Source organism: Mus pahari, chromosome 9 (genome assembly GCF_900095145.1).
Source record: "Mus pahari chromosome 9, PAHARI_EIJ_v1.1, whole genome shotgun sequence".
NCBI classification, from domain to species: Eukaryota; Metazoa; Chordata; class Mammalia; order Rodentia; family Muridae; genus Mus; species Mus pahari.
Genome location: NC_034598.1, coordinates 49,891,178 through 49,904,334, shown reverse-complemented (window position 1 = coordinate 49,904,334; position 13,157 = coordinate 49,891,178). Strand labels below are relative to the sequence as shown.

Below are 13,157 nucleotides of genomic sequence, written 5' to 3'. Positions count from 1 at the left end.
GAGGCAGGCGGATTTCTGAGTTCGAGGCCAGCCTGGTCTACAGAGTGAGTTCCAGGACAGCCAGGGCTACAGAGAAACCCTGTCTCAAAAAAACGGAAGAAGGAGGAGGAGGAGGAAAGAAAACTATTCCCCAACCCCCAAAGGCCCCAACTCAGGAGCCCTTGAAACAGCCAGGAACCTGGCGTGGGGTACTGGACAATGGGGATTTCTTGGAACACGGGAGGTACCCGAAAGCTGAGGTTCTCCTGAGGCACGGGTACCTGAAAAGACCACGGAGACGAAGATAGTAGAAGTCCCTCCACCTCCACCTTCAGCTGGCCAGAGCTGGGGAGGAGGAAGGTAAAGAGTTATGATAGCATTTCCTCAGCCAGCCCAGACAGAAAATGCTCTTCTAGTTCCTCTCCTCCCCTGCAGAATCCTCTCCAAGTTGCTCAAGGAACTTCATCAGGCTAATTCCTCTTTCCCCCCCAGTGCAGAGGGAGATCCTAGATGCAGATAAAGACAGGAAGGAGAAAAAAAAAGGGCCTCACAGGATGAAGGTCGTACATGCCACCTCCATCAGATTACACTGACAGAAATATCTCCTACGCTCCTCGCTTTACGTTCTCGAATAGTTCAAGTCCCTGTTGTTGACAGAGACCTTTCCTTGAGAGCCGGAGGTCTGTTAGGGATGCCAGCAAAATGTTAGCAGTCCCGCAATAACAAAGTTCTCATTGTCACCTTTAAACCCAGTGCCCGCAGAGCTGTTGTCAGCTGCAAATGAAGCAGGAGCTCGGCTAGAGGGACCCGAGGTTTTCCCCTGAGCCCTGTTACAGCCCAGCTCCAGGGCCTTTCCCACAACACAAAGTGCAGCTCAATTAGGAAAGAGGGGCCATTCATGTGACCTCAATTCCTTGTGATCCAAAAAGAAGCCGCTGTCCGTTTGTGCCTCCATCCTAGGGTCCTTGAGATGAAACCCAGAGTCTCAACCCGCATGGTCTGTGCTCGGAGAAATGCCCCCTCCCCACCAGAGAGGACCCAGGATCTAGGTGTCCTAGCTCCAAGTCCTGCTGGCACGGCACAGGGAGGCGGGGCCACAGTTTAGTCTGGGTCTAGCATTCCTCTGGGGCAAACCAGGCCGGACACCAGACCAGCCTCTTCCTCCAGACAGCGGCCCCTGGCAGGGACGGCGAGAGAGGGCAAGGGTCCCCTGGGGGTGTCCACCGAGGCACCCCCACCCTTCTCCCCCAGACTGCCCCCGGATCCATCCAACCCGAAACCAACTCCCGCATCCCTACTCGAGGAAGCCCCGGAGTCCCGCCGCTTGGCGAGGGTGTGCGTCCACCCGACCGCGGCCCTCAGAACCCCCAAATGGAGGCCAGGGCTGAAGGTGCGGGAAAGATGATGGGCCCGGTCCCGAGGGCGCCCTCTTCTCCCGCCGCGCGCGCGTGGGGGGCCAATGGCGGAGGAGGGGGCGGAGGGAAGCGGGGGGCTTGTGAGGGTGCGGACCCGGCCTGGGGGGCACGCGGTGGGTGTGGGGGCGCCGGGCTCACCTACCTCTCGTCAGCGCCGCCATTGCCGGTCACATGACTGAGGCTGTTGCTGGGATGACGGTCCGGGCCTTAGCAACAAGGGGCGGGGGCGGGGGGGAGACCCTGAGAAGGTGGAAGGGGATGCCGGGGTGCAGCCCGAGAGAAAGGAAGGGAGAGCACCCCTCCCCTTGGCGGGTGATAATCACCGTTTCCTTTGACCCCCACCTACCCGGGAGCCCCTGCTTCTGCCCCAAAACAAAAATGGAGGCGCAGTTCCAGTCTTTGGAGGGAGGGGTGGCGTCATGTAGCCGAGGGTAGGAGGTTAAATCCCTTAGAAACGCCACTCTTAGCTTCCCCCTCCCAGAGGAGACCTCTCCTCACTTCTTTCCCAGCCAACTGCGTGGCACCCTTAGGAACTGGTAGGGATGGGAGCAGTGTCGGTGGGAATATGGATTGGAGGGGAGGGCAATTTTTTGAAGTCTTACGCTGGAATATGTTGGATAGGAAGTTTTACTAAAAAGGAAAACATTGGCACTACAAAATAAATCCTGTGACTAAACTACTTCAATCCCCTCTCTCAACTCTTGCCTCCTTCCACACTGTTACCTCCGGTGACCCCACCCCCCCACCCCTCGCAGCCTGTTGCCAGAAGGGGGTGACTAGTTTTCCACAAATAGGGACACAGGTCTGTGCAGAACGTGAGGTGGATAGATCTTTTAAAAATGGCTCGGGGTGGTGTTAGTGTCAAGTGCGTGGCTCAAATAGAGTTAAAAATTCCCAAAGAAAAAAGCTGTGCTCCGTTCTGCTTCCCGTCAGAGCTGTCTCCGCCTCCTCCAGCTCACTTCCCTGGGGCCACATTAAACCAGGTTTTTCCACCAGCCTAAAGACCTCCTCAGCCAAGAGGTACTGAATCTCCCAGACTAGCAACAACCACGTCATCCACCCCTCTCCATCCCCTCCCCCCTCAACTGGAGGACTGGTCGCTCCTTCACTTTCCCAGGACCCTGTTGTACTCTCCCTGGCCTCTAAGCAGATAGCTTTCCCAGGAAGTCTGGGTGAACAGAGAATTCCTTCCCACAGAGCTGGTACCCCGAGAGGCCCACTAAAGTTAACAGACGAGGGACAAGAGCATAGGGAAGAGGGACATCATCCCACTCCCGCTCTGGCCTCCATTAGTGCTCTACTCCCACAAGGTTGGCGAATGTTTTCTGCTCTCATGTCCACCCCACAACTCCCAAGTCCACAGTCATCTTAGAACACCCCCCCCACACACACACACACACACATACTCAGGAGCCCAACACCTTGAAGACCAATATTCTTTAGATGGACTCTGTAACTCTTAAACACAGGATGATTACTCAATTTTTTTTAAAAAAAAACTAAAACTTCTGTGAATGACTTAGATCAAATAATTTATTTTATTGTGATATTGGGAGTAAATACACATATTTTATTAACAAAACAGATGGAAAACAGAAGCAGTAAGTGAAGATGGCAACACTGCCCACGACCACAACCTCACGGTGAGAGCCCAGTTGTAAGGAACAGCTGCTGGTGTCACTTTATTGCATTCAACAGGGGAAAGGTCGCTTGAGGGATGGGATACCCACCAGGCCCCACCCACCCCAACTGGGCACCCATATTGCTGCTTCCTTTGGAAAGGAAGGGTGGGCTTCTCCCTGAGGACCTCATGGTCACACAGCAAAGCAGCTCCTTGCCTTCAATGCCCACCCCACCTCCAGAGCACCAAGCTCTGCAGGGGTGCAGAACAGCGAAGACGAGCGCTTGCTTCCAAAGGCTTCAGGCGGAGACAAAGACAACCTATCTCTTCTTAGAGTCATTTTCCCAAAGATGCCTCCTGTTTCCTTGGCTGGCCTCCACCTCGCCAAGTAACTGACGATGACCTTGAATACCCACCCTGCTTACCACTATTTCCCAAGGCTAGGAGTGCAGGCATGCACCGCCACGCCTGGTGTGGATCCCAGAGCTTTGTACACACTAGGCAAGCACATGACCAACTCAGTTATGATCTCCAGCCACTCAAACCCAAACCTATTTTGAGTTTTCCTGAGACCAGGTCTCACTCAGTAGCCCAGGCTGGCCTTGAACTCTCAGAGTAACTGACTCAGCCTCCTGAGTGCTGGGTTTACAGGCATGAGCTGGGAGAGCTGAGATGCCTAGCGGCTCCTCTCCATTCCGAGGAAGTCGTGCATTAATATTCAGCTGTCTTTGGAGAGGACTGGGTGGGTTGTTATGGCTCTGACTCCTCTCTGGGGGCGGAGAGGGGAGATGACAAAGAAGGCCATCTGTCCCCCGGGAGACACATTAGCAGTGGAAGATGGGACAGAATAACAACTCCAACCAGAAAAGGGTTTTGAGAAGGAGGGGGAAAGTTCTAGGTATATGCCCCAGGGATGGGGGGGCTCCCACACTCGAGACCTCTATCCTCTCCCAATTATAGCGATGGCACTGTTCCCCTCTGCTAGACAGGAAGAAAGGGTGTCACCCAGGCAATGAACCCTGCACTCTGACCTGGCCTGGCCTCTACTGCTCTCCCTGCTCACCAGCAAGGCACAGGGTTGTGGGAAAGAGCGGCCCCCCGAGTCTCACACCTGCACCTGAGCTCGGGTACTGCCGGCCTCTGAGCTCCTGCACCTGAAGTGCTCATGGAAAGAGGTGGACGTGGGGTGGGGTGGGAGAATGGAACAGTTGTCGCTCCACAGGGACCTTCTCCATCATCTGCATAGTCACAAAAGTCCACTTAGGCTTAGGTCCTGCATTGTGAGGTGCCAGCCTGCTGACCACTCCCCACCTGACCTCCGGGCCAGACTGTCTGTGTGTGAATGCCTGCACCCACATCTGGAGCATCCTGAAAGCCCTCCATTCCAGGGCTTACCAGGGAGGAAGCATGCCACAAAGTGCCCCGTAAAAGTATCAGCAAAATCCAGACAATTCTGTTTCTTCCACTCAGCAAAGTGCGTCCAGGCAGCTGCTTGAGCCATGTCCACTGTCCAGTCAGGTCCCGAAGATGGCAAACAACCCCTCCCCCAGCTCCTCCTATTTCACAGAAACAAGATATTTTTCAAAGATCAAGGCACTTAGAAGAGTCGACAATAACACTCTAATGAAGCAGGAGGGCTTACTGGGAGCAAGGAGGGGGGGCAGAGAAATGGACAAGGGGAGAAAGGACGGTGGATGTCTGGGGCAAGAAAACCCTATCCACCAGAATGAAGTTATTTGGATGGAAGGAGTCTGCAGCCTGAATTTAGCAAAGAAGAGAAGTAATGGCCAAATCCAGCCCCCCTAAGCCTCTCAGAACCCGCCACCTCCAACATAAAGCCGCAATCACCCTGGAGTCAGGCAGCCTCTTAGGCAAAGATGTTGGCAATAAAATCCAGGAACCGCTTAGCATACTGCTCAGGATGGACAGTGGAGATCTCTGCCCCCGCCTGTGAGAACAAAGAACAGGGAGCAGGGTCACAGGAGCCTCCCTCAGTTCACCCCACACTGCCCTCCCTCAGCTCCCCACTGCTCTGACCCCAGAAGCTCTCTTTCCAGAGAACAGTCAAGCCCAGAAAGGAAAGGCTGTGGGGACCCCTCACCCCGTGCTTGACGGTCTTGGCTGCGTGAGCTGCTTTCTTCTTGGTATCATACTGTGTCAGAATGTCAATGAGGCCCATGAAGTACACCTCCTTCTGGGGGGCCCCTGGGGAGAGCCAGCAGTGAGGACAGGGTACAACAGTCCCAACTCCTTTCCCCAGGAGATAACTTTGTTGTGAAAAGCCAAGCGGTTTCTCCACCCACCACCCTGGTCTCTGTCTCCCAAGGGTCCCCATCACCCCGCTCCCCCTAACATTTCCAGGCTCTCTCTCACCCTCCGCACTCCGGATAGCATAGACATCGATGAAGGACTCGAACTCTCCTGGGCCCAGGGGCCGGTGGGAATGGATGTAGCCTCCAATGCCCTCAGGGGAGGTACCATAGGAGCCCACTAGGGCGGGAGGTCCAGCCAGGTTACAGTCCCCATCCCACTCTGATTCCTCCTCCCTCACGGGCCCCTCTTCCTCGGGTTCAGAGCCCCGGATGATGTCGTGGATGCCCAGCAGAAGGCTGTAGTCCATGATCTTCAGCTGCACTAGAAACTGAGACCCACAGACAAGTCAGAAATCCAGATCTACCCCAATGCCAGGCACCACCCACACATCTCCCTTCTTGGTTTCAGGGCCTCCTAGGGAAAGTATAGAACATGTCATGGCAGACCACTGCACCAGTGCCCAAGTCCTAGAACCTAAAGCACCCAGCTCCACCCACTCCCTAGCCACCGATGGGTCTGGCCTAGGGGTTTTTCCTGGTTCATCCCCAACCCTCCATTCAGAAGCCCCCGCAAATAAGGCAAGATAAACCTTATACCATGAATGGAAGAAAACGTGCTTCTTTGATTAGAGAAGTGTTTCTGAGCACCCTGCTTACCTCCACATCTCGCTTCAGCTTCTCCAGGAATACTTTCTTTTCTTCTTCACCAATATACACTTTCTGGTTCTTGTTAAGAAAGTCCATATCCTTCAGTGTTGGCAGTTCTTTAACCTAGAATGGGAATACACAAGTTTTGGGAATGTATCCCATATCGAGACCCCCACCTCTATCCAGGGCTCTCCATCTCAGAGGCTTTGAAGACAGCAGCAACCCTACAGCCTTACACCTGGACTCAGTCAGCTGTACCTCAGACTACACCCCTGCTGTCTGTGTATGGATGGCAGTCAATACCCTCTGTACTGACTTTCCTTCCTTCTTCTTCAGTAAAAATAGCTGCTGGAGCACAGTGCCCAGAACGAGGTATGGGAAATGAGCACGTGGCTCTGAGAGCCTGCCTCGTACTCCTGCCCATCTCCAGACCTTCAGCACAGACCGGCCGGCCACACAGATAAGCCTACACTGACAGCAGCTGTCCCTGCTGTCCCAACATCAGTAGTTTATCATCTAGCTCCTTTTCAGTAGTCTAAGGTAAAAATAAACATCTGGCAATCGGTACCCAGTCTGGAGAACTGCTTCTTTATCCTAAGGAAACCCCTTTCATCCATCCCTATGCCTCATAGTTATCACCTAAAAGGAATATTACCTTCTCCTTATCGCTGGCTTCCCGGGACACTAGAGAGCCCTGTGAAAAGACCAAACACTAAGTGAGATGCAACGGCTAGAGGAACAGCCAGACAGCTCCTGAGGGACCTCTCTTTCAGGTTACCCAGTGCCCTGCCAAGGCTACCCCCATTCTCAGGCCATGAGCAGTTTTTCCTTTGGCCCAGGTTATCCCGTTCTTACCTTGAGGTCGTACTTCCTATGCACAGGAAGACGGTGACTAAACATATTGCGCATCACGAGCATGTAGCTGTCTTCATTTTCTACACTGACTCGGTACATGCCCAGGAACTGAGGCAGAAGCGTGTTGCCGTGACACTTCACTATGTACTAGGGAAGAAAATGAAAGGGACAATTGGCACAGGGACAGAAATCCAGGTACTTCCACCCCAGAGTCAGGCAAAAATCTCAAACAGAGGTTGCAAAGTCAAGAGGTCTCACAGTTCAGAGACCTTCCGACTTCTGCCTGCAACCATCTCTCTACTTCAGACTACCTTTTCCCATTTCACCTTTCATTTCTGTGTTTGCTGTCTGAAACTGAGTCTCACATAGCTGGGGTTGGTCTTGAACTCCTGATCTTCCTGTTTCTACTTTCAAAGTGTTACAATTACAGGAATGAGCCGGGTGTGGTGGCGCACACCTTTAATCTCAGCGCTCGGGAGGCAGAGGCAGGTAGATCTCTGAGTTCAAGGCCAGCCTGGTCTACAGAGTGAGTTCCAGGACAGCCAGGGCTACACAGAGAAACCCTGTCTCGAAAAACAACAACAACAACAACAACAACAACAACAAAAACAATTACAGGAATGAGCCACTTTATCTGGCCACCTTTATAATTTTTTCAAGGAAGGTAGGTATTGTTATTCTTATTCTAGGCTCTACACAAGTAAATCACAGAAGCAGGGTTAAACTTAGATTTACTACTTGGTGGGTTAGGTTTTTGTACTATAAATGTCTACAAGGAGATCCACAATCAATTTGGATTGTATTTTTCTTCAAAAGGTTTATTTGTTTATGTATATGAGCACTATTTGCATGTGTGCTTGTGTGACAGAAGAGGGCATCAGATCCCACTATAGTTGGGAGCCACCATGTGGGTACTGGGATTTGAACTCAGGACCTCTGGAGGAGCAGCCAGTGCTCTTAACAGCTGAGCCATCCCTCCAGCCTTTGTTGTGCTCTTTTTTTTTTTTTAAAAGATAGGATTCCCAGTGTAGCCCTGTCTATCCTGGAACTCACTCTGTAGACCAGGTTGGCTTTGAATTCACAAGATGCCCTGCCTCTACCTCCCAGGTGCTGGGACTAAAGGCATGTACCACCACGACCAAGGCATGTACCACCACGGCCAAGCTATTTCAAGTTCTTGGTGGTTTTGTTTTGACTTGAGTTTGGTTTGGTTTTTTGAGACAGGGTTTTTCTGTGTAGCCCTGTCCTAGAACTCACAGATCCCGTCTTAAACTCAGAGATGCTAGGATTACAGGTGTGTGCCACCACACCCAGGCAAGACTTCTATTTAAAAATCTTTATTTATGTGTCTGTGTGAATGCCCCAGGAGAGGATCCCTTAGAACTAAAGTTCCAGGCCGTTGCGAGCTGCCTGACTCACCTAGGTCAGTGCTCTGGGGGCACAGTCCTTCCCACACGGAGCCGACTCTTCAGCCCATGTCTGCTTTGTTTTCTGAGTCAGAGTCAGATGTTGCCAGACTGTCCTCTCATAAAGCTGACTCTAGACACTTGGAGTGGAGAGATGGCTCTTCCAGAGGACCAGGTTCAGTTCCTAGCACCCATATGGTGGCTCACAACCACATATGACTCCAGTTGCAGGAAACCATAAGATCTTTTCTGACCTCTTCAGACACCAAGCATGCATGTAATACACATTTGCCTGTCATACAGGCAGGCAAAATACCCATACACATAAAATATAATAAAACATTAATAATTGTTAATTACTAAAAATAAAGCAAATAAACACTTGGTCTTCCTCACTCCGAAAGAAACTGGCTTGCAATGTGAATTTTCTTTTCTTTTTGACACAGGGTCTCAGGTAGCCCAGGCTGGTCTCTAACTCACTCTGTAGCCAAGGATGACCTTGAACTTCTCAAACTCCTGCTTTCCCCTCCTGAGTGATGGAATTAGAGACTTGTACCACCATGTCTGGTTTATTTGGTGCTGGTTTTCATGCACGCTAACAGATAAACTACAATCCCAGCCCACAGCTTGAATTCCTTATCTGGGTATAGTGACACATGTCTCTAATTCCACAATTGGGGGGCCGGGGCGAGCAGCTGAGGAGAAAGGGGTATAAATCCAAGGCCATTCTGCCCTGGGTTTGATCCCCTTCAAATAAAAGACTGTTCTTGGGCTGGGGATAGAACCCAGCTGGCAGGAAGCCTGTGTGGTGGCCCGAACCATACAATCCCGGCACTCGGGAGGCAGAGGTCATAGGATCTGAAGTCCAAGGTCACAATGCTACCTGGGCTACATGAGACCCTGTCTCAAACAAAAACAAAACTGCTCTCTCCGTCTACTTTGCTTAAAAGATAATCTTTTTTTTTTTTTTTTTTGGAGACAGGGTTTCTCTGTATAGCCCTGGCTGTCCTGGAACTCAATGTGTAGACCAGGCTGGCCTCGAACTCAGAAATCCGCCTGCCTCTGCCTCCCGAGTGCTGGGATTAAAGGTGTGCACCACCACAGCCAGCTTAAAAATAAAAATTTTAATTAAAAAATATTTGGGACTAGAGCCATAGCTCAGCAGTTAAGAACACAAGCTGCTCTTGCAGAGTCGAGGGTTCATTCCCAGTACCTATACAGCAGCTCCCAACTGTCCGTAACTACAGTTCCAGGGGATCTGATGCCTCTTCAGGCCTGAGGGCACCAGGCACACACATGGTGTACCAATACGCATGCAGACAAAACACCCATAAACAGAAAATAAAAAGTTTTTAAATAAAATGAATTCCTGAGGGCCCACGAGATGGCTCAGTGGGGATAAGCATTTGATACCAGGCATGTGAGCCTGAGTTTGATCCCTGGAAACACATAGGGGGAAGGATGACCAACTCCAGAAAATTGTCCTCTGACCTCCATGCTCATGCACACAAAACAAACAACAGTGGTTTTAGACGATGCGTGCCCGGTGGTAAGAGACACATCCAGTTTCTATTAAGTCAAACACAAGCAAGCATGTGAGGCCCTTCTGGTGTTACTGTACTTCCTAAGTGTTCAAAGAGAAGATGAGCAGTGCTTCTGAGGGAGAGACAGCCTACAGCAAGGACCAGGAAAGCTGTGGGCTCTGCCAGCTACATGCACACAGTGGGACAGCAGGGCTGGAGAGTCCTGACCTGGTGGTAGTTGGAGAGGTTGCTGTGCATATCCGCAATGTCCTCGCTCGACACTTCTTTGATGACCAGAGTGCGGTCATAGGAGATAAGGAAGCGGCCATCACTGCCTTCAGTTTCACTTGGGGGGCTTCGAGTAAGGGACACCTGGAGACAAAGAACAGGTTAGAAGCGCCTCTTTCCATCCTCCATAAAGACATGGGGAGAACGGCCAAACACCCCTCTCAAAGAGGAGGAAGCTCTGCAGCAGACTGCTGAGAAGGCTCAGTGGGAAAGGTGTCTGCCCCAGAAACCTGCTCCCAGAAAGGTTTCCTGACTCCCACATGTGCACATCCACTAAGCCACCCAAACGTACAATAAGTAAATAAACTACAATAAACCCCGGGGAGAGAAATTCAGTGTCGGTTCCTAATCCAGCTACACACACGATTGCACAGCTGAGTGTCAACTCTGAATGTACGCACATCCTGACCCACCAGAGCAGCTTGACCGGCCCCACATTTCCAAAGATGCCCTGGGCCACACACACACACCACAGACACACAGACACAGGCACACGCATGCACACCAACACAAACACACACACAGAGGCACATACAGACACACAGACATAGACACAGGCACACAGACATGCACACACATGACAATATTACCCAAAACTCAATTCTCTAATCATAATGGCCAACAGACTCTAGTCGCCAGAAAGTACCCTCACCCTGCAACAGACTCTCACCAAGTAATCATGATCATCGATGGCAAACCGATCTCGCAGGTTCCTGAAGACCTGGGGGCAATACTCCTTGAACTTGAAATGACTGGGAAGATTTTCTCTGAAATACAGGTTTTTCAGGGTAAGAAGTCAGTATCGCTTTACACTCATGTGAAGCTTGCCGGTTCATAAAGTACCTTTACACTATTGCCTAGTTTAATTCTCACAAAACCCTGTGAAGTACTTATCGTATTTGGGTGGAGTGTGCTCAAATATATACAGTGTGGTATTATGTGTGGTGTACACACCTGTGTGCTCAAATGCAGAGGCCATAGGAGGATGTCTTCCTCCATTGCCCCTACCTTATGCTTTGAGACTGAACTCAAAGCCCACCATTTCTAATAAGCTCGCTGTCCAGCAAGTTCCCGGATCACTTCCCTCTGCCTGTCCGATGCTGGGATTACGGGAGCATGTAGCCATGCCCAGCTTTTTTATGTTTACTGGGGACTTAGGTCTCAATGCTTTCTGTACAAATGTTCTTCGCTACTGAGACATTTCCCCAGCCCCAACTTCATTTGTTTTTGTCGCTTTAATTTTTGAGACCCAGTCTTATAGCCCAGGGTTAGTCCCAAAATGTTAGGCTGGCGCCCTGAATCCTGATGCCTCAGCCTCAGCCTTTCACAGTTTCGGAAGGTACACTGCCACCACATCATAGAAAGGGCAAGTGTCTCCGCGTGACCAAGTAACCTGCCCACGTCACTCTGCTGGTCAACGGTGTGAATACAGCAAGATTCACTGTACACCCAAACAGTAGCATTCCTTAAGTCCCAAACCCAGTAGAAATATCCTAAAGTGGCTGGGCAGTAGTAGCACACACCTTTAATTCCAGCACTGGGAGGCAGATCTCTGTGAGTTCAAGGCCAGTCTAGTCTAGAGTGAGTTCCAGGATAATCAGTGCTATACAGAAAAAAACCCTGTCTCAAAAAAACCAACCAACCAAATAAATAATAAATAAAATTGGCAGTATTTACTGATATTTTGAATGGCATCATCTTGTAATAGAGGGGCTCTAGAGGTCACAATTTTTTGGTCACGGAATCCCTAGCAGAAGCTAATGACAAAGCTCCCCGGTGCAGGTATTTATTCAATGGAACAGACTAGAAGAAAGGGAGCAGGTGTATATACAAGAACATAGGTAACTCTAGAAATATTTAAATTTAAAATTTTAATTAATTAATTGGTTATTTTTGAGACAGGGTTTCTCTATGTAGTCTATGTAGGTCAGTAGCTCAATATGCACACCAGGCTGCCTGGGACTCAGAGATATATCCACCTGCCTCTGCCCCCCAAGTGCTGGGATTTTACAGGTGTGCATCACCACACCCAGGTATCTATTCATTTGTGTGTGTGGTGTGTGCCTGTATATGCTCACACGTGTGCACGGAGGTCAGAAGACAACTTGCAGAACCTGTTCACCGCATCCCACCATGTGTCCTAGAGACTGAACTCAGGTTGTCAAACATGGAAGCAACGGCTCTTACCTGCTGAGCCATCTTGCTGGCCCTTAGATGTTTTTCTGTTTGTTTTTGTTTTTTCACAAAACTGAATTTTTGCATTTGTCTTCTAAATCTAAACCCTTTAACTCACTTAAAAACAGACTATTTACTATTCTCTTTGTTTTCTGAGAAAGGGTCTCACTGTGTAGCCCTAACTGGACCCAAGAGCCCTGCTTGCCTCTTCCTTCTGAGTGTGGAGATTAAAGGCTCCACCACTCCAGGCCTTGTTTTTCTCTTCCTTTGAACACTTAAGTTTGTGTGAGTGTGAGTAGGTGTGTGTACCACAAAGCTCATCTGGAGGTCAGAGGTCATCTCTTTCCACCATGGGGTTGCTGGGTATTGAACCCTTCTCCTCAGGCCCACCCACTGAGCCACCTAACTGGCCCTCTGCTGTTCTAGATTTCCATGAGAAGGGTGAGGACCACTCACCTATGGAAAAAGTGATTGTTGACCTTGATCTTGGAGCTGGCTTTAAAGTCATCTGGCAGCAGCATCACTGGGGGAGGAACCTGGCTGAGCTCATTGATCTGGTGAAGCACAAGGAAGGAGGCCATGAGAAGCTCGGTCTGGGTGAGAGTCAAGAAAGAGCATCCCAAAGCTCCCCTCACAAGATCGGTTGCACATCTGCAGGAAGTAAGAGAAGGGCCCTACCCCATCTGCTGCCCAAGAACTGCTGTCAGCCACCCTCACACAGCTCCTCACACTCCCACCCCCATGGAACTTCATGCTCACAACAGCCACTTTATATTTGGCAAGCCTTGCAAGCAACTCAGGACTATTTTTAAAGCTGTGAGAAACTCTAGAAAAAAAGAAAGAGAGAAAGAGAGAAAGAGAAAGAGAGAGAGAAAGAGAGAGAGAGAGAGAGAGAGAGAGAGAGAGAGAGAGAGAGAGAGAGAAGGGAAGGGAAG

The 13,157-nt window shown here is 50.4% G+C and overlaps 1 protein-coding gene and 1 long non-coding RNA gene across 3 annotated transcripts in view; both read right to left on the bottom strand.

Moving 5' to 3' along the window:
• Positions 1-95: 95 nt before the first annotated feature.
• Positions 96-1,990, bottom strand: LOC115064693. Its single transcript, XR_003844508.1, has 3 exons — positions 1,741-1,990; positions 1,537-1,600; positions 96-485 (listed from the first exon to the last, which is right to left on the bottom strand). It is a non-coding gene; the product is annotated as an uncharacterized LOC115064693 (long non-coding RNA).
• A 919-nt stretch (positions 1,991-2,909) lies between these two features.
• Pip4k2c (phosphatidylinositol-5-phosphate 4-kinase type 2 gamma) overlaps positions 2,910-13,157 on the bottom strand; it is a 12,771-nt gene continuing 2,523 nt past the window's right edge. The window contains exons 2-11 of one of the 2 annotated variants that reach the window (XM_029542490.1): positions 12,679-12,776; positions 10,718-10,814; positions 9,988-10,131; positions 6,831-6,977; positions 6,631-6,669; positions 5,985-6,098; positions 5,389-5,656; positions 5,117-5,220; positions 4,864-4,963; positions 2,910-4,571 (exon numbers count right to left, since the gene is read on the bottom strand). In XM_029542490.1, coding sequence (XP_029398350.1) covers positions 4,883-4,963; positions 5,117-5,220; positions 5,389-5,656; positions 5,985-6,098; positions 6,631-6,669; positions 6,831-6,977; positions 9,988-10,131; positions 10,718-10,814; positions 12,679-12,776 — 1,092 coding nt within the window. In that variant the 3' untranslated portion in view covers positions 2,910-4,571; positions 4,864-4,882. Of the gene's footprint in view, positions 4,964-5,116; positions 5,221-5,388; positions 5,657-5,984; positions 6,099-6,630; positions 6,670-6,830; positions 6,978-9,987; positions 10,132-10,717; positions 10,815-12,678; positions 12,777-13,157 lie in introns of both variants that reach the window. The other variant, XM_021204465.2, reaches the window with a different exon arrangement.